The following is a 24,603-nucleotide window of genomic DNA, read 5'->3' on the forward strand; positions in this document are numbered from 1 at the left end:
CTTCCGGCGCGCGGGCAGCACGTCATGGCGGCGCACCGGAAGTGAGGTCACGGCGCGTGAGGCGGCCGGGCCGAGGGGAGCCGCCCGCCGCCCGCCCGCTGGAAATAAGGCCACACCACAATCAAGGCTTCATGAATAATTTATTCCATTTGAAATTTTTTTAAAAAGTATAAACCTTTTTCATTTCCTCAATCACAATTTGTACAACTCAGTGTTTATGGCATTCGGCAGCAATAGTGTTTGTTCCTTTAATCGCTTTTATTTTCATTTACTTGTTGGGTTTTTTTCCTCCTTGTCATGATAAATACGACGACTTGGCCCATGGCGTGTGGCAGCTGCGTGAGAAGGCAGAACAGCTCCCTCGGAGTGACCCAGCCGTGCCGGGAGGGCGACATGTCCAGTAACGAGGCCGTGGGCTGCGTCGTCCCAACCCGATGGCGCCCCGAGGTCCTCACGTCCAGTTTGCTTGGAAAAACCTAAAGCTAGATTAGTATCGTCCTGAAAAAGTGACCCTGAGGATTGTGGTAGGTCCCAAATCCAGTTTTACTGTAAATTAAGCTTTACTCCACTGAAAAATAAAAAGTACACCCACAAACAATAATTAAGAAAAAACAAAACCAACAAACTTTAAGTATGAATGAAGCATAGCCCTGGGTCCTTTACTTAAAAAATAAAAACAGGAGGGAAAAAAAAAAAACAAACCACCGCCCTACAAAAAAAAAAATCCAAAACCAAACCAAAACAAAAAACCTTCCCAGCTGGAGGTTGTCGAGACAGTATCATAAAATGTCACCTAATTAATGAATTCTCAAAAGAAACCCAGATCAAAACACTGTTTATGCAGCATTACTATCAAAACAGACTGATATGCTGTTGCCATACTGTTGTGCAGCAAATTATATGGTGCAATAGCATTTTTAAAAACATTTTACTCTTATTTTTGAAAGCTTTAAAATAATGCAACATAATATTTTGATATTACAGTATTAACAAATAGTGCTTGATTAAAGACATCTGCAAGTCTTCATAGCAACACATGAAGTTAAAATTACCATCAGAGGTAAATATAGAAATACAATAATCTGCGCCATAACTGACAGCTAAGTAAGAACATAGCTGAGGATTTAAATATAAATTCATTTATCTTTAATTATTTCAGGAAATGTTAGAAAGATCTAAACGTTACACCTACTTTAAAATGTAAGGGTTGTTTGCAAGTACAATTGGTGGCCTGCTGGTCTAGCAACAGGGTTTTCAGAAATCTAATTAAAATAGTAGAGTCAAAGGTGACTAAATGGCTTAAATACAGTAATATCTAGGTTAAAATACATATTTTTAATCGGAATGGAAGGATCTCAGATTCTTCTTCCACTGGATACTTAAAAGGAGGTAAACCTCCACAGCTACTTAACAGAGCACTGTCAGGAACTATATTTTCTTGCAAGACCATTTTGAAAAGCTGCAGCTGAAATTTTCAAATATTTAAGCTTGTACTTGCTAAAGAACCCAAGTTACCGGATCGTGACAATTTTACTTAGTAACCAGCTATTATGTGCACTTAAAACAGTTAAATGAAAGTAGATAACAAAAAAGTATGCCTAATGTAAGTAGCTGGCTCCACAGTGCTGGCAGGTTTGATATGTACATTGCCGGCTGTGACTATCGCTCCAGAAATGGCCCTCCTCATCTTTTCTAGTGGTCACAATATTATAATTTAACTGCATTTTGGGGTGGGGGGGGTGGGACGGGAGGGGGACACTGGCAGCTTTCACAGTTGGAGAGTTTCACAGGGAAGGCTGTGGTCCAGGTAACAAAATACAGTTACACCAACACTCAGGCAGCCGATTCACTTACCTTTATGAATACAAGTCAGCTTTAACACAAAGAAAGCCACACCAAAGCCCAGCCCTTGGAACTTGGCTAACTGAGCCAGGGTTAAAAATGACCACTTTGCAACAGAGCTTAAAAAAAAAAAATAAAAAAAATAAAAAAAAATAGGACATATGCTTTAAAAATTCCAGTTTTAGGAGCACTTCTCCACTTCAAAAATCTCAGCCAAATGAGAAAAAACCTCCTGTAAGACAATAACGTGCTGTTTAATCTGCGGTGCGCTACCGTTATCAATATAAAGTAATTGGACAGACCCAGTTTTTAACTCTATTTATCAAAATATGCTGACTTCTGATTGCACTCATGTTATTTTGAAGAAACGACTGAAAATTTTCATCACCAATTGTACAACTTCTTTATACAAAACAAAAAAAGTTGCTGATATTGTATATACACGATGCAATGAGACTGTTTATATGAAAAATTATCTCAGGCAGGTACTTTGCATTTACAAAACATGATTTTCAATAACACAGGAAAGTTTTGTAAATGCAAGCGAATTCTTCCTTGTAGAGGATTAAGAGCGGGTGCACAAATGGATCTTAAAACTTGCTCCTTTAATGTTTTAAACCAGCGAGACAGACAGTATTAAGACCCAGGACATGGGTTATCGCACCAGGCTCATGTGAGCGCTGCAGGAGTTCAGTTTTTAATCTGGCAGTCAGATGAGGAACACAGAAAAATCCTATGCGGTTGCTCTTCAGCACCCGTAGGGGCTATTTTCGAGCAGCATCAGACATTTGGCATGTGCTAGGAGAAAGGAAGGAAACTACTGAGGAAAAAAAAACCGGTTACTGTAGAGGGAGACATTTAGGAAAGCCTTGTGATTTGTCAGTCCCTTCCTTTGGGAGGGCTAAGCCTCCTTGGCACATGCACCAGCCAGAGCCTGAAAAGGGAATATGGGGAAGGCCATACACTGATACTTGGGACCTTCACCACAGTGCCAAAAATACATGAAAAAGGAAAATGTTCAGGGTTTCGTGCTGTTTTTTACTAGTGGAATAAAATCTGAATACCAGAATTCACTGAGAATCTATATACACCACATTTTAGTTAAACACACACCAATCTTAAAGTCAAGATTGACTATTTTTGCATTTGTAAAATGGCTAGAGCTGGGCTAAATCTCAGCCTTACAGGAGGCTTTGGGTAAGATCAGTTTTCTGGGTGTTTCGCCTCAGATTCACATTTTATCACAAATGTGGAAGAAAACAACGCAGTCACCACAGTGCCAAGAATATCTAGGTAACAACAATGCTCAATAGCTATTCTTGTAATATTAAAACTTGTATATTGGAAATAGATCTGAGAATCTAGCCACAGCCCTGAACCATAACACAAACTTCATTTGAAGGGTTTATTCATTTTATTCTCACTACAAGTTAAACCACCTACAATATCACTTATATATTGCCATTGTTACTCTGTAAAGGTGTGATATAAAATGCTGTAAGACCCGGTACCTTTTCAATTTATATAAACACAGTGAACTTCATTACTGTACATGTACTCTGCAACTACAGCTTAGCTGTAAATCCCCCACACACAATGGTATGGACATTAACCCCTCTATCCCCATTAAACTGTACATCAAGACAATACAAATTTACTGTCCCCACCCACCCCTTACAAAAAAATAATACTCTAAAAGCAACCTACTGCAACTTTTAATTAAGACGATTACATATATTTTAGACCAATTGCTTTAAAGCAAGAAGGCAGTATAAACCTTCTAGGAAAATTTTTATAAAAGAGGTTAAGAAATATAAGACAATTTATACATTTAAAAACTTACAATAAATAAGAGATGCAGGCATTTTTGAATACTAGGTACTATAATCCAATACAAGAACATCTTGATGTTCTGAAGCCATAGGTTGAAACTTACTGTTCCTCATGTTTCTTCTCATCTCCATGCTTCTAATATTCATTAACCATGACTGGGTACTATGGCTCATTACTCTTCACAAATACTGTGGCTGGGGAAAAATGGTTAATTTTGCTACTAAAAATGTTATAATACACTTTCTGATCATCATTCTAAAGCGTCCCCCATAGTCAATGACTCAAAGACAGTTGGGCGGTAGGTGCCCCTCTCACAAGTCAAAACAATATTTGCTGGAAGTAACAAGGTTCATACCCCGTCACAAACAACTTGCACTGTGAGAAGAATTATAACTTAGTCCTGCAGTGAAATATCCCTTTTCCTCATTTTTGTCTTGCAAAATTCAGATGAAGATCACAGCATATTCATGATAAAGTTATACAACTGATTCAGCACCACAAAATGAATTGGGAGACACGACCGTCTGTCCTGGGTTGCAGGATCACAGGTTAGCCAGGAGAGTGCATTGTACTGTTCCAGAACAAACCTGAAAAGCAAACAAGCTTCCATCAAGCCAACAGATTTTCTCACCAGTATTTTACAGTCCTGATTTACTATAACCCAGTTTCTTTGGCGTTAAAAACTTAAAATAGGTTTGCCAACATTCTGAAATAACATGCCTTCAGGAGTATTACAAGCAGTTCAAAGCTAAACTTCCTTTCAGTGGAAAACTGTCATTTTAATTGTCTATTCTTAATTAATGTAAAGAGGTTCACGCATTAAAAAAAAAAAACCACCAAAAACCACAAAGCAAAAAATCTGCCATTTTCTCTACAAGATATGTATGTTTACATGAGTCTAGACTCTCGTATTTCAGCATTGCAGTATTTCCACAAGATCGCCATGCAAGATTCTGGCTTAACTATAACTATCTTCCACTCATTTATGCACAGGTTCTGTGTTACACCTCAAACTGTCTTCTAGTCTGAAGAATTCATCATCTTTCAAATATTTTCAGTTGTAATCAACACTGATTAGTTAAAGGAGGGCTTAGAAATGTTTGGGTTTAATTGCACTGTTCTGTGATAAAGCCATTTTTTAATCACTCTAAGCACAGCAATTTAGATTGTCTCTGCGATGTGCTGCTGGTATCCTTAGTACAAAGAAAAAAAATTTACAGCAAGAAAAACAAATAGGTAGCTTCACTGCAGCAGTATTAAAAAAAGAAACGCACAATATTTTTGCAAGTGATCAATCATAAATACCTGAGCACATCAGAAGTTTGATTAGAATCAAGTGGATGGGAGTGTTTACTGTGGAGTAGCTCGTCTGATTGCACTGAAGGCACGTGGAGGTGCAAAGAGGCCTAAGAAAAGGAGGAAGATGCCAGCAGTTACCACCCGATACAACTACAGCATATTTTCTTCCCTCTGTATTGTTGACCTGTACCATGGCAGTCACCTTCTAGTCTCGTGACACACAAGCCAAAACAAATCTTATCCTTATGCCACCAAATAGTTCAGGAATTATCAGAATATAAAGGAATTGCACACAGACCTCTGCCAAAAGCACAGTGCTAGCAGTGTAATGTGTTTTAGAAATTATTCTTTTTTTTAATCCTTTTGCTATATTAAGCGATTATTAAAAAAAAAAAAAAATGAAGTGGCCCAAGATGTCTAGTAAAATACAGACTTGGAAGTTCAGTTGCTTTCCATAAGACTGGTCTATTTATATTCCATATATAGAGGCTGCTTAGGGTAAATAATAAATCCTCTATTCAAAAAAATGTCTTAGACAAAAAGTACAGCTGAGCTTAGGCCAAGAGGAACAGCTCATCCAGACACAAATAAGGCTGCGGAAGATATATCTGTATCATTAGAAAATACAGTGTAGTATTAGAGATGCTAATTTAAGTCAAAAGTGAATAATATTAATACAGAAAGTTTCTCTGTATACTAATGTATAGCCTTAGAAGTGCCAAGTACGTCCTGATTGTGCCATAAAAAGATAAGGGGATCAGACAATATCTAGGCAGATGATACAATGGCTATCACTTGGCAACAGCCAACATGGAAAATGTATCTTTTATGCTTTGGGCAATACATAAAGAGATTTGTTCATTTATTTTTTTTTTAGCCACTGTAACTGATATATTACATTACACTTGTGTACTTCCCTTTACCACCGGTCCCCACGGGAGTCAAGCATTAACCAGCAATCTGTCTAGAAACTCAAAACTATTCTTACAAAATACTGTAGCACAAAGCCAGGAAGGAGCCCAGACTACCACCACTACCACTACTGTGAAGAAACACACTGAACAGCAGAACCCTTCAGAACGTTTGCTACTTCCACTCATCATTTTTCTTCTCTTAAAAAAAAAAAAGGGGGAACATAAAAAGCCTAAGTGCAAAAGTTTAAACCCCAACCTCTCCTGAAGCAAATGCGGACAATTCCAAGAGACATGCACCAACTTTGTTTTAAATGGAACAAGTTCTCATAACGCCAATCCCTGCACGCCGCACAGCTTTCTATGACAGACGGCCCAGGAAGACGGCCGTACAGCCTGCTGAAGTTACAGTACCTTAAGAAACAAGGGACACTGATTTTGTGCTTGAGGACACGCTGACCAAAACCAGTCAGGCAATGGACCTGCTTTGGCAGTTGACACAAAATAACCAAGGGCCAATGGCTGTTGCAGTATATTTGTTACTTCATCATGAGATTCTGTTGAAAGCAATCGATCTGTACCTTGACCCTGTAAAACAACCGGCAATGGTTTCATATTAGGAGAGCACAAAATTAATAGAAATTGTCTGTAGCTTTCAAAACACAAAGCATTTTGAAATATCCAAGCATTGCATGAATCTTGCCAAGACAATCCAATATCCAATTGCTTCAAAACATTTCATAGGAACCCTTCATTCCACGAAAGGAAATTACCAGATGGAGAAAAACCAAACCAAAACCACACACACCCCGCCTTTATATTTACTCTAATAATTACCTTGCCCATATCACCTCCGTGAGGGTAGTGGGACCCTGGAGAATGTACAGGGGATCCCGTAGGGGATGCAGGAAGAATATTTATAATATCAGGATCAAGATCGTCTCCAGTGTCTAGCAAGTCAAAGATTCCCATTCCATCTGCTCCATCTTGAAAAAGAACAAGACCAGTGAATTTCTATAGTTTCCCTACATACAGGATACAACGCATTTTGAAGTGATTTTCCACATAAATCTTGTGGTTCATTAGAATAAACAGTCTTATTATATGGGAAGCGATGAGGGGTTTTTGGTTGGTTTGTTTTGTTTTTAAAGCAACAATAAATCCAACCTACTGACCATTGTTTGTGTTGAAGGCCAGATCCAAGTTTTCAGTGGTATAAGTTGACGATGCTACTTGCACAGATGCAGATGTGGGAAACACCAGTATATGAGTGCATGATGTGTCCTGGGGGGTGTTGAGCTGAGATGTCTGCATATTTAAAGTGGTGCTGCGTCCAAATACAGAGCCGGTCGATACAGAATCTTTGGAAGAGAAATCAAGTATTTCCTTAGTTTTGCCCAACCCGAACTATTAGGTCCCTTGCCAAAAAAAAGGGACAAAGTTTCTCAAATACCTGGCATAATAATGAAGGACCCCTGTGGTTCCATTGCCACCAAACAAGCACTGAGAATGCTGGGAGAGTCTGCAGCAGAGATACCACACATTCTGCACATGTCTTTTAGTCTCTTGCTAAGGGACTGAAGGTTTCGTCGACTCAGCAAACAACTCCAGTCTGAGGATACAAAGAACATTTGTTTGTCTATAAGCAAAGTGCTTGCTGCAAAACATGTATTTTACATATAATAGTGTGTGGTGCAAACCTCACAGCTGTTAATACAGAATATGCAAAGGAACTCTAAAATTATTTAGGTTTTCTTCCAGAAACGGGGACAGACACTTTACATGACTGAAAAATGAAAGCTTCAAATCAAGTTTTAGACTCTAGGAAAAGCTAATGTTACCTTTTAATTCCCCATGTCCTATTCTTCCTAAACGGCCTATTACAACTCTCCATGGCAAAGAGCTCATTTGCACAAGTCCCAAGCACCATTCCCAGAGTTTCTGAAGACCAAGTCTGCGGGCAGAACCCTTTTTCCTGCGAGCTCTAGAATTTAGAAAGAAGGGAAAACAAAGTTAGAACCCATCTGCAACAAGTTTTTATAGCCATGTTTGGAATTTCTTATTTGTATTAACCTGAACATTCACAAGAATATTAGTACTGTACTATATCAGCTGGAGCTTCAGTTTGTTTGTTTGGGTTTTTTTATTTAACCATGTTCTAACACTGATTCAAAAGACAGTGCAGGGCAGGGGGCATACGAACATGCATAAAAAACCCACTGAAGAATCACATGAAACCAAATAACATTCTTCTTGAAATCTAACTCAAAACAATATACGCATAAATATGGAAAGTATCTATTGGCTTTAGCTACTTTTGCAACGCAGCAACTCTACGAAAAGTCAAGAGTTATTCTTACGGCATCATAAACAAACTAATTCTTCAGCAGAATGAAAGAAGATACACATCCTAAAAAACAATTTAAGAGTTTTGTTCTTACCTGTTTGGTACATCAATATTAATTATGCAAGTTTCTAACTGTTCTCCATAGAGATCTGTACAGGATGCAAGGAGCCATCTTTGATCGTGAGACAAACAGTAGCCTACAAAAAGTACATTATACTTCTGGCCAGCTTCTCCAAAGGTTTCTCCTAGTTCTGTTTGCTTGTCCTTTACAGGAGCCAGTATAAAAGGAGGGGTGTATAGTCGAATACACTCAGGTCTCTGTAAAGATGACAGAACAGACAATGAAGTTTTGCAAAGCAATTATTCCCAAGAAATCTAGTTAGTTAATTTGAAAGATGCCAGTGATTTACTAAACAGGGATATTTATCTGCATATTTACACAGTCAAGTTAATAATACTCACATCAGGGCTCTTAAGAGCAGTTTCCATGGCTAAACCTGGGCCAAAGCCAGTTAATGTTTTCACGTTGGTGGAAGTGGGAAGAGGTCTCCGACACTGAGTAAAAGCTGAAAACGCCAAAGATTTTAAATGCTGAGTGTAAATCTGCCGGTCTTCATGTTTCACAGGTTGTAGAAGGTACTGACATGGGACAATCTAGAACAGATTACAGAGGGGAGGAAAAAAATTTACTGTTTCATCATTGGAGTAGATGGTTTTTGAGATAAAGGAGCATACCTAAATGCTATCTTAGAACTCTACTTTGCAATCAATTTTCTCTGGTTCTTGGATATCTCCTGCCACTTCTTCCAAAGCTACATGGGACTTCAAGCAATTGTTCTCATTGAAATTTTCTTTAGAGAAAAAAATAATTTATTTAGAAGAGAGTCTTAATGATTCCTTTGAAAAGATACCCACTGTTAACTAGTTCTGCAGCTGCTGACCACCTTACTGTTGGGTGTCTATCAGGATGGAGCACTGTCTAAAGCCCAGCAGGTCAGGCTGGCAGTGCAGGTTCCAGTGATGGGACAAGCAGCTTTCCTATGCTTCAGTCATTATTGGAGTGGGCCACTACATTTCCTCTGAAATAAGACTGACTATTTTGGAATCTCCTACAGAATTTGGCTTTGGTTAATAATGCCCAAACTGCTCTAAAAACTATAATCTTAATGATTTAACAGCTGCAGAACTGTAGGGTAATGCTTACACAGCAAATGAAACTTTCACCTCGAGGGCATTATTGCCTCCAAAACACAGTCAAAGCCAAAATAGATACTCGGCATATTTCTATAAATGATGGCTCACCTGCACAGAAATTATATTCTTTATGTTAGAAGGAAGAACCTGAACCATCTCTAAAAAGCAGCGCAGAAGTCCAAGTGTCCACAAACTAGATGAGCTACTGTTCTCATCCTTTTTTTCATATGTAAAAGGATCAATTATGTAAACTACAATTGCAGGTGGATAGGTGATAGCATGTGAATCTCCATCTGTAGGGACTCCAACTTTATCACGATCCATAGTGCTGGAAATGAAATTGTGAGAACAGTTACAACAATTTATTTTTACTTCTAAACTCAGATCAAACTGTCAAATATCAATCTGAAATACCTTTGAGTCAACTGTAAGAAACAGTCTTTTTATTTCATTTTTGTACATGAGCTTATCAACAACTTGGTATCATTTGTCTTTTCTTTGGCATTCTTTATTACAGAAGCTCAACAGCACATAGTTCTATTGCTTCAACTGGGGAACAGGAACATCTACAAGGTCAGTCTCTCCAGCAAGAGCTGGCTTTACTACTATGACGGATACTTTCTGTTGATAACAGAAACCAGAACTTTAAGATGATGCCAGTTATCTATTCCCCACCCCCCAGCCTTAAAATACAGAAGTGAGTAGTTTAGTGAATTTTCTCCCTTTAGAGAGAAAAGAAAAACAGAGAAAGTTTATTTTTGTACCACAGCAGACACTGAGATGCAATTAGAAACTGCAGCTAAGGCTGGAACCAAAGTTCAGTTCCACCATGAATGAACATTCTCCCTAAAAAGCAGCTTGATGCCTAAAAAAGAAATACAGGATTTTTATTGAGGGGACCAGAGTGGCATTAATAGGTCCACATTAATCGAGCTGAGGGTTTGATTATTTATTTTTTTTTTTTAGCCAAAGAAAGTTTGACTCTGCAGTTGATTACCTTTCAGAAACCTCTGGGTGGGGCTGTGCAGGCGCTGAAGCAGTATCTCCAGACATCCCTGCTGTTTGCAGTGTTGGCTGTTGCTGCTGCCCCCCTGTTTGCCCATTTTGGACTGTTGCAGCCTGAGCGGGCAGGGAGGCAGAAGTGGTATTGTTCATACTGCTAAAAGGTGGAAATGAAGAAGGCTTGCTTGTTGGTATCCCGCTGCCTAGGCTGGCAGAAGAGGATGACGGGGCGGTGGTAGTCAGTGTTGAATTAGCTGTAGTAGCTGCAGAAGACATGGCACTGTTTGATGTCACTGCAATAGTACTAGTGGTGGGAGCTGCAGGAGTAGATGATGGAGTGTTTGGATTTGCAGCGCTGGCTGTCACTGGGGGCAAAGCAGAGGCTGGCTGGCTGGAGGGAGTGACCAGATTTGTTTGGGAAAGTAAAGAATTGTCCAAAGGCTGAGAAGCAAGATAAGGACCTAAAACCAGAAAAAAGCATGAATTTTGTACTGCAGCTGGTTTTAAACATACTTCATCTATTAAGTTATAGTTTTAACAGAACAGAGCAAGCCTTTAGCATACATTAAAATTAAAATACCTGCATTACATTTCAAATTCTAGTATTCTCATAAGACTCGTTCAGAAAAATCCAAAAATCAGTTTTAAAAATAATTTTTTTCAGATATGCTGAATTGCTAGAAATCACTGCTTTGGAATCTAAGTCGCCAATACAAAAAGACAACTAAGTCCCTGTCGGGCAGCAATGCTGCTATTCCCTAAAGGTACTGCTAGATGGTAAGAAGCCATTTTAGCACATATCTAAATATATGGGGGTTTTGGACAGCCCCCCACCTCCCCAAGCTTAAAACCAGAAACCTGCAAAAAATAACAAAACTCAATGAATAACTACAGTGATTTCTTTTCCTCTACTGGAATGGAGGAAGTAGTAATCGTATGAAATAAGAAGCACTAAAAAAAATTCATACCCAGCTCATATCTGCAAACTTGAGCATATAGTTTGAGTTTGGAAAATGCTTCATTGTTGGTGTTAGCTGTCTGTGAGAACCATTCTGTGACCAACTTCTCAGAAAGTTTCTTTGAAGCAGTAGGTCCAACTCTCATGATCCCATCAGGCAATAGCTTACAGATAGGTCTGTGCTGACCAAGCCTGCATGACTGCAAAGAAGGTAAAATAGAAGATGCAAGATAAGGAATTTATAAGCCTTAAAAACTGTTAAGAATCACATGAAGGATCATTTATATATAAAAAAAAGCAAGAGAACTTAGTTATGATATTCCAAAGTAACATTTTAATTCTAGAATATTACACCGGTATGAAATATTCTATAGGGACTTTATGATTTATTTTCACGTTTTCCAAAATGCAAGAAAAACGGGTCGATACATCATCTACTCTCATCTTAATCACAATGCAAATAATACGTGTATTTCATTAAATGTAGCTAAAACAATTAAAGTGGCAATACAGAGTTTTACCACTAGGCGGCGTTTATCAGATAAAGACTCTCAAAACGGCTACTACTAAAAGCAACGGTGAGCAGCCTCAACAACCCTGATCTTCCAAGTGCCCATTCCTAAAATCCTTTCCAGCTGATTTCCAAGATAGCATTCTGTGCAAATGTTTGTATCGTCTGAGACAAGCCCGATAAGTAGTTATGAGTATGTATTAGAAACAGTCTTTCAAAAATCCATTTCACTCCTAACTGCCATAAATAATGTACCTCGTATATTGCAGTCAGATCCCTAAAGAAGCTTTTTGCTCCGTTCAGCAGAGCCTCATTCTCGGGGCACACCACAACATAAGCAACATCTCTTTGAGATCCGTAAGGTTCCAACATCAGCCTCTCCCAATACGGCAATGCAAACGGAGACAGCACCAGAAAATCATAATCATATCCCAACAAAAATGTTGGGATTGGCAGTGGTTCCGGGGACTCATCAGTTCCTGGAAAAGCAAGACACATTTTCCAATATATTAAGCAGAAAGCTTAAAATTAACACTCTGCTTCTAGGAAATATGAATAGAAAAAACACTAGTGTTCCCAGCATCTAACAGGAAGTAGCACTGATTATAAATGGAATAGTTCCCATTTTAACAGATACAAATGAAAAACCTGCATGTATGATCCAACCCTCTGTAAAAAAGCATCAGCTAATTATTTTTATTTGAAATCTCTCAGGGCCTCATGAAGAAGCTCCATAGTTGTTTTAATACTTCTATCAGTATATGGACAATTAGGAACAGATCTTTACTGTCCAGGAAGCCTTTCCCACAGAGTCTAAGCAATAGGTGAATTTTTTTTAAAAAAAAAAAAAAAAAAAAAAAAAAAGAAAAAGAAGAAGCGGGGGAAGAAATGCAAATAGTCTAAGCAAATACGTAAAGGACCACAGAAGGAAAAAAACTTAAGAACATGCATTTACAATACTCTAAATGTATAATTACCATGTTCTAAATATAGCTACAAAAGAGCTGCTGGTGAAAGGTCACCCTTCTACATAGTGGTAAATCAATCTCATATGCTAATGAAGTCAGTTTAAAGCTTCAGTGCACAAAATTTACCTTGTATCTGTAAATGTGCATCACGTGTTGGCCACTCCAAATATTTATCAGAGACAACACACTGGATAACCTCAGATCTTCAACATAGTTCTGAAACTACTGAGCAATAAAGCACACTTTTTCAAGCATTTAAAAGCTAGTATTTTTTAACTACACTATTTTTAGAGTAATTAAAATGGAGTCATTCTTTTGAGTAAAAAACCAGAACAGAGCAATTACTCTGTTTTCAACATTAAATCCATCTTTGCAATTTCACTCCCTCACTTGGAGAAGTGTCAGGTGTATATAAACAGTGCAATTGAAGATGTTAATTTTAAATACACATATCTTTAATTCATTTACTGTTTTAAGGAATATAAATATTTTCTGTTTTTTCCAAGAGAAGAATTCTCCCCTGTCTAATAGCTCTTGATAGCTTAAGGAAAGGTCAAATGCTGTTTAGAATTCCAATAGGCTGAACAGCATCCAGACACTAAGGTTTGGTGGCCGGATCAAGTAGAGATTAACAGACAGGAGTCTACACAGCCGTTTACCATATGAGCCTCTGCCAGCCATTTTGTGAAACTGTTGCCACGTGAGGGGTCCTTGCACACCCCAGGACCGGACCGTTCGCTTTTTCTGAATTGCGTCCTGAAGAACTGGCTGGAGCGAGAGGAGCATACGAAGGATGTCCTGGGAACACTGCATGCTCACATCCACAACTGAAAGGACAAAAAAAATCGTCAAGGCCTACTGCAACAACAGAATACAGTGAAGCCCTCCACAAACAACCTAGAATCTTAAACAACCTTGATTTTAAACAAAGTCACTCTCTTCTGAAACATCCATGCAGTCCACCCAAAGGCCATGATATAAAATGCTGAGCGCACAGATTTGGAGAGTTCTCTTCCCCTCTCAGCCATGTACAAGAAACACAGACAGATTTTTGGTGGGTTGTTGGGTTTTTTCCCCCCCTGTAGAGTTTTTTTCCCTTGCCTTATCATCTTATGATTTAAACTAAGGGAAAAAACCCTAAAATTAAAAATTAAAAAAACCAAAACCACAAAAAACACCAACAACAAAACAATAACAAAAAAACACACACAAAAAAACCCAAAACCACACACACCAAAAAACAAAAGACAACAAACAAGTTGTTCAATCCTTAAACTACAGGATTTTCCCTCCAAAGAAAGAAGGGTTAGGCAGACTGCCACCCAGTGCTCACTTCACAGAAGTCAAGGGAAGCCTCAAACAGTCACAGCCCATTTCATCAGCTCACCACCACTATGCCATTGAATGTGCAGCGTTTAACAATAAATGGCTGACACAAAATTTGGTATGGCTATAATTTCACAGCTGTCCATTTAAAAGTATCTTTACATCTTTTTATCCTAAATATCAAGGTCACAGTAACACTAAAACTTTTCCTGGGTGCCTGAAAAAACATTGATTTATGTTTTAAAAGCTTGGGGTTTTAGACTTAATCCTCCACTAATACACAGAAACCTAGCTGTGCTTTGCTGTTAGCCCTCCTCATCCTCATTAACAACTACGAATCGCAGCTAACTGCTATCAAAGTTTCATATTTCACTCTTCACCCTGCTAGAGTTGCTACTTCTAAAGACTGTTATTGAGAAGTACGCAAATACATGCAATAAAGGGTATTCCATGAGACATAATATCATTAGTCAGGCCCTAGAAGAAAAAAAATCCAAGGATCTCTGGCAGATCCAACATACAATGAAGGCTACGATAATGCTTTACTTGCCACACATGCCATTAACTACTGCCCCCTCTTAAGGAAGGGGGAAAAGCCAACTGTATCATAGATCTTGTTTAATTCTGCCACAGTAGCCGTGACAATACAGTCACCATTTGAACCACCTACACTTCCTACGTAGGCTCATTCCACAGAGCCTCTGTGGAAGCAGTCACTAAAAACTGCTTTAAAAGAATAAGCCTAGTGAAGTGTTGTGGACAGCTACTGTGGTCTTACATTACACTTCATGTTAGGAATTTACAACCGATGGTAGCCGACACCTACGCTCTGCTTGGCGCATCGTACCAGCACAGAACGTGAAAGGAACGGTTATTCTGAACAGCACTAAAATAGATTTTTATGCAAGCGTGCAGGTAGAAACAACAGTCTTAAGCGTCCAATATTCACGAAAGAAAAACACAAAGAAAATGAACCCTCAAAAAAAATTCATAGGTGGACAAGTATAAAAATAAGCTGTTTTCACTTACCATTTCTTTTTGACCAGTGGTGCAAGCAAGTAGTTTTCACAAGTGCTTCATCAACTTTCCCTCCTGACATATTGTCCATGAACTGCCGTCCGTGTTCCAAGGCTAAGTAGCAGTCATTGCAACAATCCCTTTCTTCTACACGTACCAGGTTGCTAACTGCACCAACTCTGGGAATGGAGTCTTGATCTGCTGCTCCGAACGGCGAGAACAAGTTGGTGCATTGATCCTGCAGCAACAGTATTAACTCATCGGGCAGTTTCTCAGGTTCTTTCAGTCCTCCACCACCATGTTCAATAGAAGTAGCTCTGAGAGCTTCAAAGCGTTTTTCTGCTTCTTTGCCGCACTCTGTATTACGTCCTAGAATATCCAATTCATCTTCAAGAAACAGTCCAGAACTGTTGCCAAATTTTCTATTCATAACAGCACTGAAACCACAGGTACACCTATACTGGGCCTCTTGCGTTGGATCAGGAATGTAAACTCCAACATCAGCACCTTTGATGTTCATATTGCAAACACATATGCAGCAGCTGTCAAAGTTACAGTCTTTGAAGAGATTCATTACAGACTCTGAGAGGATGAGATTCACGTAAAGACTGTGTGCCTCTGGAATGGAAGGCACAGTTGCAGGTTCAACAGAATTAAGCGGTCTACATGTCGATGGTGTGGAAGCTGGCGAGTATAAATCAGAGTTCTCGTATTTGACTGAACCCTGTGCACTTGCAGGTCCACCAGCTCCACGAGGTGTGCGAGGAGTCCTTGGTGTTCTAGGAGTTGGGAAACGAGGGGTGGAAGGAGAAGGGAGAATTCCAGCTCCGCTGTTACTGGGAGGTGCGCTACTTGGTGGCATCCCAAATGGAGTATGAGTTTGTGGTGTGTATGCAGGGCCATACTCTTGATCCATAGTGCTTCCATCACTAATAGCGGCCACAAGAAGAAGGAAATATTTTAAGTACACAACACACTGGTTTTGAAGTTTAAGTCTCAAGTTTCTGAAGAAGGACCTTCCTAATTAATATTTGCTTTTTTAAACTAGTCTTTCATAATCCACAGCAAGATTTTCATTCCCTAAGGAACTTCAAGAGCATTTGTTCTAAATGACTTTGCAGGACTCCCACTGACAGCACTGTTAAAGAATCTTTCCCAGCCTCCTTTTGTCTTTTCCTTTGCACAAAGCTCCCAGGAAACAAATGTGGTCAGAATAAATTACAAATTCTGTGGCTGTATGGAGTCTAGAGGACACCTTTTTTGTTCATGTTTTATTTACACACTGTGTTGACACATACTAAGAAAATATACCAGATCTATCAACAGCAGATTCAACTGAATCCACAAGGAAAGTATCACCTGGAAACGTCTGACATTTTCTTTCCTAAGCAGCTGAGCATCTCCAAAGACCTATAAGGCTAATGAGACCTGGAAACATACTGCTTCTGAATGACCCTAACAGAAGCAATCTCAGCATTTACTCCAAGATTTAATATTCATATAATTTTATCAATAAATACATAGCCTCCTTGTTGCCTAATCCATTTTTACCAGCTACTAATGCAGATGAGAAAGAGGAATAAGTATTTTCTTTACAAAGAACTGCCAGCAAGACCACTACCAAATGCAGATTACAGAGATGCCCACTGCAATACCACTGTTACCAGGAAATGTCACGCTGGGCATAGCTTCCAATCAATGTTTTCCTAGTCCCAATACAGCCAAGATTACTGCTATTTAAGAAAATAATTTAAGAAACAGAAGCAACACCTACTAAGCCCTTACAGTATCTACAACACCACTGCAAAAACAAAGTCCCAAGTTTACATTTATCTTGACTGTTACCATCTTCATTACTTATTAAAACTGGACTTGCACCATTAAGCTTCCCCAAGAAACCTTTAAATGAGACAACGAATAAAATGTATGCACAGTTAAGAAGCTATTTGAGAACACAGTCTCTTACAGTAAGGTTTAATCACAAGGATTTTTTTAAAGGCTCCTGTCAGTTGTATAAACACAGCATGTCTTTACAAATCTCTCTCATTACAGATTTTTTTAAAAAAATAAATTAGAGGTACTTCCTATCCTGTGGATAACCTTACAAAGCTTAAACATTTGTGGCACAGGTCATACCCATCTTTGATGAATGGCATGGCAGGTCCCGGAGGAAGTAAATCCAACTTTCCCACAGTCCAACTCTGGCGATAAATGCATTCTTCTGGCAGTTTGATGGGAGGAAGACACTGGCTGGGAAGTGTCTTCAGTGGTGCAAACATGGAACAGCCCACCAAAGCTTGACAATTCTCAGGTTTATAAACATAAGAATAATCCTATAAGTTAGATATGGTAAAGCATCAGCATGTAAATTAGATCACTTCAGCAATTAAAATGCTTCTCAAAAAAATGTAAGTTCAAACAGTAAAACAGTAGTTCTTTAATATTAAATCCCAATATACCCACAAAAGACAAAGTTAGATTTATACACACATCATTCACACCCATAGTTCTCTAAAAAGGAACATGCCAACACAAAACTATCAACTACAGTTACTGAAATGCATTCCTTCAGCTTACTGATGGCTAAATAGCAAAATACTATTAGTACTTACTAAAATGTGCATTACCTACCCCAGTATAATGCAAGACACAAGTTAAAAACTATACATAATTCACAGAAGTGTCAGGGTTGGAAGGGACACCTGGAGATCATCTAGTCCAAGCCCCTGGTAAAGCAGGCTCATCTAGAGCAGGTTGCACAGAGTCGCATCCCAGTGGGTTTTGAACGTCTCCGGAGAAGGAGACACAGTTCCTATTCAGGATTAAGTAATAAACTGAACAATAATTATTAGAAATGTTTATCAGAACTATAAGCACTACCTACCTTTATTTCAGCAGGTTTGGGGCTGCAGAAACCCTCATCTACTTCAATTCTGAACTGAGCTCCCACACTAGAGCTATTCCCTTCAAGTACTGTTCCTCCAAGTGTAGTGTCCATACTGCCATATTCCTTATTATTCATGTTCATTGGAGAAAATCCCATAATATGTTGTTCCAATGAAGGTGGAGTCGGATACATTTTATGGAGATCTGCAGTGCCTAATTTCAGATCAGGAGGAGGCTTTAGAGCATGAAAACATTCTGAAGTATTTCGTATTTCCTTTGTCTCAAAACTTCAGTAGGACAAATGAAGCGTATGCTTCCAAATTCCCACAAAATATTAGCAATCAAATGTTTAGCTAGTCTTCTATTTAGGAAAAAAAAAACCAATAAAGCTTACTTATGCATGAGAGTGGGTCTAGATTTCCTGCTTTTGCCTCTTTGCAGTTGGATTTGTCATCAGCGCCATTCACTGTTCTTTTAGATCCAGGCTGAGAAAGAAAAGTAGTATTGTAATAAAATCACTTCAGACATGAACACATGTTCATGCTTCCTGCTAACAGGAAACTTCATGTGCAGTGGACATAAAATGCTGAGACTTTGTGTAACATTTAGAAAAATTAATATAAATCAGAAACCCAATGCTAGTAGTTAAGGTTATGCTTGTCCTCCCTTAATACTTGTAACTCAGAGAATGCTCCCCCATCAAGTCATGATGCTGTTAAAATGAAAGATCAGTTATAAAATAATTCTCAGCCTGTTAGCAGACATGAAAAAAAGAAAGCTCAACAGGGTTGCCCACAATCTATCAGGGGGGGAAAAAAAACCCGCAGACAAAAAAAACCCATACACCCTCCCAATGCCATGCTAACATTACTGATGTTACCACATGAACAGAAACAGAAATGACAGAGAAACATGAATCCTGAAAAAAGAGAGGTGCAGGGAAGAAAAGCTGCTGAAATCAAAAAACAAAGAGATACATTTTACAGTGTTTAGACAGTACTAACATCTATAGAAAATAAGTCTTCGTGTTTAAGAGCAAATACACTTGCTTTATATAATGATTACCTTTGATGGCTGTCAAGATCCTTCACAGCCCTTACTCAGCTACAGCTCCCATTAAAGTTGATGGGCATTTTGTCTGGGTAAGGGGATTTAGGATTAAGCATGGAGCAAAGTACAGTTCAGAAGAGACAACTGATTACAAATAGTATTGAAATAGAAACTAGAAAGATAATGGATTCAGAGCCATCAGAGACTGCAGGAGAAACTGTTCCAAGATAATAGCTGCTGCAATGAAGCAGCTTATTTGGCAGAATGTCCATGTGTTTAAATGCCTCTTCTCTTTCAGAAGTTTTTGTTTTATTTCAGTATTTCCTTTACTGACTAGTTAAACAGAACCTAGACCATCGGAGAAGAGCACTAGTACCACTACTGAATCTGTACAATTATAAATAAAGGTATATTTGAGAAGCATATACTGTCTGGACAGTAAGGATATAGTATTAAAAGTTTGTCTGTATCAAAAATATGATTGTATGAGTCAACTAGAACAAGTATGTCTGCTACAGAGGAGCCACAGCATGCACTTATATGCATGTTTTGCAACCTTGCCTATAAAGGTTAAAAAACAACCAAACCCCAAACCACAAAAAGACTTGCAGTTTTTTGTCTATTAGCTGCCACTAGTTTTGCACATCACTTACTGTTAGTTCATCTTCATCAGAATTGAAGAGATTGTCAAGGTCAGTGTAAGAGACCACTAAGTCTGTTTCATGGAACAGGCTAGTTGATGCAGTGCGAGCATGAGCAGCAATACGTTGGGCATCTATAAAGAAAAACAAACATTACAAAAACATTGGCAATATATATTCATTAAAAAAATAAAGACACCTTAAGGACTATCTCCACAACTGAAGAAAAAAGAAAAGGGGTGAGTGGGGGGGTGGAGAGAATGGTCTCAGTTGCACTCATCCATCTTACACATAAGCAAGGTCCCTTCAATTTCATAACATTTAGATTTTATAGCCAATGTTTATTTGCAAGGTGCAACAAAGATATGTTCCAAGCGGATTCCTAATTCTGAAGGGACAAGGAAATACAAACCAGAAAGTAAAAACTCAGTAGCCTATTAGAATCTATTGCCTGTTCGAGAGATCATTAATATAGCACAATTAAAAGGAAAAAAGTCTCTTTACCTTGCTTGACAGAAGGACTAAATAGAGACATAGCATCCTCTCCTTCGTGGGATAAAACTGTAACACTAGATGTCCCGTCCTCAGTCTATTTAAAAAAAAAAAAAAAAAGGTAGGAAAGTTTGCTTAAATTAATATGTAGGGTGGGAGGCATTTTAGCTCCCTATGGGAATTTTGTACATATCAGAGGTATCAGGTTCTCATTAGCCTTCTGGCTCACAGCAAGGTGTAGTTGGGGGGCTGGTTAGCAGTACTGGCTCAGGAAGAAGGAAGCTTGGGAACTGACAACATGCTAGCAACACGCAGACGAGGAACACACGTAGGAATGTAAATATTAGGTTTTGCATTGGGGATAAGTTTAAAGAGCAAGCTGTGGATTCCTGCTACAACACTTTACTGAAAAAACATTTGGTATCAAATGCTATACATTAACTATACTAGTTTATTGAATGAAACTCTCGATACCAGAAGCGCATATGCACACAACAGTCTTAATAAGCAAGTTTATTTCATACACAAGCTCCCAGTGCAGTTGTTAATTTCTCCTCTTTTGGAGGGCATACTTTTGTTTTAAGTAGAAGCCTCATACAGGTGGTACTGGATGAGTGGTGTTGGGGGCAGGAAATAATTCAATTCACTGTCCGGGCATCTAGTCAAGAGTTCACCTCACCTACACCCAAACCTTCCCACACATCAACAAGGCACTTGCCTTGTTCTTCCTCTGTTCCCCAAGCACCAGCTATCACCCATTTCTACAGAAAGGGTACTGAGCCATACTGATTTTTGTTCTGATCCAGCAGTGTTCTCCCAGTATAAACTATAAAGCCTAATGCAACAGCACCACCAGTGAGCCAAAAAAGTTTCAGGTGTAGTTAGAGGCATGCTGCATAATTTCATGGATCATTTTTGTTAGAATACAAATATATTTTTTTTTATCTACTTTAAATACACAGAGAAGGATTTAAGTTATATTTGGTGACTAAAGCAATTTGTTTTAAACTCATCACTGATTTGTATCCTCACTCCTTTACTCACCTTGTGTTTCTTCCCAGCTTCCCTCTCAATGTTCTGCCTATCTTTTTTACTATCAGGAAATAAGAATTCCACATCACCATCAACAAAGGCATAAGGATCGATTTCAGGTTCCTGGTCAGCATCCGTCGCTACTGCTGCTAGGTATTGGTTTTTACTCTGATACTGTTGCACAAGTTCATCTGAAACCTTTAAAGGTTTCCTACATTGCACCATTAATCTGAACAGAAGAAAAATAAAAATCACAAAATATTATTTGTCATTTATTATGTGGACATATTTCTGCTATCAGCCTTTGCAAGACCAACTTCATCTTCCTTCCCACTTGCTTCCTTTCCACCCCAGCTTCAGAAAACTTTTTGGGAAAAAGATTAAATCATTAGTCATTTAATATAACCTCCTTACACACGTCAGATACAGCAGTGTGATTCATTCTGCCCATCTTTCCTCAAGCACTGTCAATTCAGATAAAGATTAGTAATTTATCCCAGGTCACAGCTGTCATTTATTATAAAGTACAAATGTATTAAAACTATCTATATCCACTAAAAGAAACTCACCATGTTAAAAAAAATTATTCATTGCCATTCTCCATCCATGTCCAAACAAATTATTAGAAAGAAGCAATCAAACCTGGATTTTCCATATTTTAAGAATCTAATTCTTCAACCACTTACTAAAGCGCACAAATGCCGCTATGTTCAGCAGGCATTTATATCACTCCTATCAATACAGATGAAGCTTGCAACACACCAATATCTAATTTACTAATGAGGATAATAAAACCACGTTTGCCTTTGTCAGCATTTTTCTTTTCTTAACATTTGGAGCCAAAAACAGAGTTGGTAAGTACACAGAAATTAAGGTTTTTGTATCAGGATTATTAGTTTCACAGATACGACATCGCACCAGCAAAAAGCGATACTGGCAAGTAGAAAACTATGTTATGATTATTAGCCATACATACACTACTCTACCTTCCGCCCCTAAACAAACTTTGTTTCATATACCCTGATATACAGAAGGGACTATATGAGGAAGGTATTCTTCAAACAAGACAAGTATTTCAGGAGTGTCAGCCTAATGTGAGTACACAATTTCTTCTTGCTCTGAGACCCCCTTCCTCCCAAACAGCAACAGAATGACAAATGAGGAGCATTTACAGAAGAGTCACATGTGAAATGGAAGAGGGACATTGCAAGGATGAAGACTACACATGGACTCTTCAAATCCAAACACAGGTTCCAACGTACCTATTCTTTCCCTTCCCAAGCCTCTATCCAAAAGGAAACACTATCCTATAAGAAACTAACATGCCCCACAATTAGTAGGGCTTGTTTTTGACAGCCTAGATGCACACGCTAGCCTGGAGTTTAGAGTAAGATGGGCTTACATTTCTCCTCTGAGAGGCCAGGAAAAAAAAGCGCAATACAGAACAATTCAAAGAGTTCAACCTTGAAATTCTACAAAAGGCACAGTTATTCCTCAGAGTCCTCCTCGCTTTGCACGTCCCTGTCAACTATGTGGTATGAGAAAGGACACAGCACCAGTTGTACTTTCTCAAAAAGACTTCCTAGATATAAGCTTTCCAAAGAAACATCTCACAGCCAACACCACTGTCAAATCCATCCATGCCTGCTGCCCCTGCTCAGTAACATCTTGTTCCAGGCATGACTGCCCCAGCCAACAGCGCAATGGTACGGCTTTGTGTCAAGCACCACTGGCATTTCTGTCTGGAGTAGCACTCTATAGACTTAAGGACTTCCCTTTTCTAAATCTTGCAAAAATTACCATCAGGGAAAAAAAAAAAAAAAAAAAAAAAAAAGGTGTTAAGGCAAAAAAAAAAAAGTTAAGGCAAAAAAAAAGTGAGAATGCAAAAAAAAAAAGGAGTTAAGGCAAAAGAAAAAAAAAGAGAGAAGGCAAAAAAAAAAGATGGGAACAACTTTCTAGGAACACAAAATTAAGTACCAGGAAAAAAACACAGCAAATGCAAGTATACTGCACTTCCCAGTACCTTTAACACAAAGAGGATGAGAAGTTAATAGCCAGATAGTCGGGGGTGGGGGTGGGGGGGGGGGGGGAGGGGGGGAACATGTTCAATATTTCAGTATAAGTTCAATCAAATTAGAAACCATAGAAGGAAAGACCATGTCTTGAACAGAAAAAAAAAAAATAAATCATCAAGTAGAGCATATCTTTATCTGTTAAGGCTGAAATAAACACAAGGCAAAAAAAGGCTCTAGAAATCCTATAAATGCACATCTTGAAAGAGCTGAAACATGCACTAGCTAATGTGAACTCTCAAACAGTGAACACAAAAGACAAGGCTAGGAAAATGTGCCTGAGAACAGACCAACAGCTACAGCATATTTACTTCTTCTCCCAGCTTTCCTACACAGCAGAGCCAACGTGACTGCCATCAGTGGCTTTCCACTGCCAGCAACCAAACAGAACATCAACATACAAGTTCAGTCTCGTGAGTAGCTGCTTCAACTGTTCTACCACACATCAAGTACAGCAACTGCTAAAATATACTGATCACATTAAAAGTCTCCTTTCAGCTGAACAGGAAAACCAAATATTTTTGACCAAAAATAATGAACAGCGAGTTGATAGACACAACACTGGGTGCATTCGAGAGCCATTTTTTAATCCCTCAATCACAACCCTAAGCCAAAGTTTGTCACCTCTGCATCCAGGTCCCAATCATGTTAAGCTCAGGCTGCTGCTAAGATCACCTGTTGCTTCCCATGACCATCCTTTTTCTGCAGCATCCTCACAAGGAAGTGGTATAAAAAATGGATGTCAGGAAGAATTTCCTCCACAGTACAGCAGCTAAAGAGGCACAACCCAGAAGGACCAAGTGGTTTTGTTTCAGGATTTTTGTCCTTAAGGGTTGGGGTTTTTGGTATGACGGTGGTTTGGGGTTTCTTTTTCTGATGGTGATCTTTTTGGAGAAGTTTGGTTTTGCTTTAACTGGTAAAGAAAATCCATGTTGATTCATTCTGCAGTAAAACAGAGCTCAAATGTAAGTTTTAACACTAAAACCACTAGTGTTTCTCTTTTCGTCCATTGCCTCCAAGATCCATAATTTATTAAAACTTAGGCAGTATCAAGGAAGTGACCAATTCTTTTATCCTAATTTAAAAAAAAAACAAAAAACACAAAACAAAACAGCAGCAGAGAAGAACATTTTAAGACCTGGTGCTAGGTAACACTAGCTTTCAGAAATAAATTCTATTTATTCAGCAAAAACCTTTTTTAAAATAGTTAGATGCTACACAT

The 24,603-nt window shown here is 38.6% G+C and overlaps 1 protein-coding gene across 3 annotated transcripts in view; it reads right to left on the reverse strand.

Annotated features, from left to right (window-relative positions):
- Positions 1-121: 121 nt before the first annotated feature.
- Positions 122-24,603, reverse strand: part of MED13 (mediator complex subunit 13) — a 59,375-nt gene continuing 34,893 nt past the window's right edge. For all 3 annotated transcript variants that reach the window (XM_037371600.1, XM_037371609.1, XM_037371618.1), the window contains 21 exons: positions 21,322-21,538; positions 20,290-20,374; positions 19,798-19,919; positions 18,489-18,579; positions 18,093-18,307; positions 17,345-17,541; positions 15,221-16,137; positions 13,525-13,692; positions 12,153-12,376; positions 11,397-11,586; positions 10,424-10,889; positions 9,535-9,754; positions 8,695-8,886; positions 8,327-8,550; positions 7,727-7,869; positions 7,339-7,497; positions 7,061-7,246; positions 6,723-6,871; positions 6,300-6,473; positions 4,981-5,081; positions 122-4,262 (listed from right to left, as the gene is read on the reverse strand). In XM_037371600.1, coding sequence (XP_037227497.1) covers positions 4,130-4,262; positions 4,981-5,081; positions 6,300-6,473; positions 6,723-6,871; positions 7,061-7,246; positions 7,339-7,497; positions 7,727-7,869; positions 8,327-8,550; positions 8,695-8,886; positions 9,535-9,754; positions 10,424-10,889; positions 11,397-11,586; positions 12,153-12,376; positions 13,525-13,692; positions 15,221-16,137; positions 17,345-17,541; positions 18,093-18,307; positions 18,489-18,579; positions 19,798-19,919; positions 20,290-20,374; positions 21,322-21,538 — 4,573 coding nt within the window. In that variant the 3' untranslated portion in view covers positions 122-4,129. The remainder of the gene's footprint in view (positions 4,263-4,980; positions 5,082-6,299; positions 6,474-6,722; positions 6,872-7,060; positions 7,247-7,338; positions 7,498-7,726; positions 7,870-8,326; positions 8,551-8,694; positions 8,887-9,534; positions 9,755-10,423; positions 10,890-11,396; positions 11,587-12,152; positions 12,377-13,524; positions 13,693-15,220; positions 16,138-17,344; positions 17,542-18,092; positions 18,308-18,488; positions 18,580-19,797; positions 19,920-20,289; positions 20,375-21,321; positions 21,539-24,603) is intronic.

Source organism: Falco rusticolus, chromosome 1, assembly GCF_015220075.1.
Source record: "Falco rusticolus isolate bFalRus1 chromosome 1, bFalRus1.pri, whole genome shotgun sequence".
Taxonomy (NCBI): domain Eukaryota; kingdom Metazoa; phylum Chordata; class Aves; order Falconiformes; family Falconidae; genus Falco; species Falco rusticolus.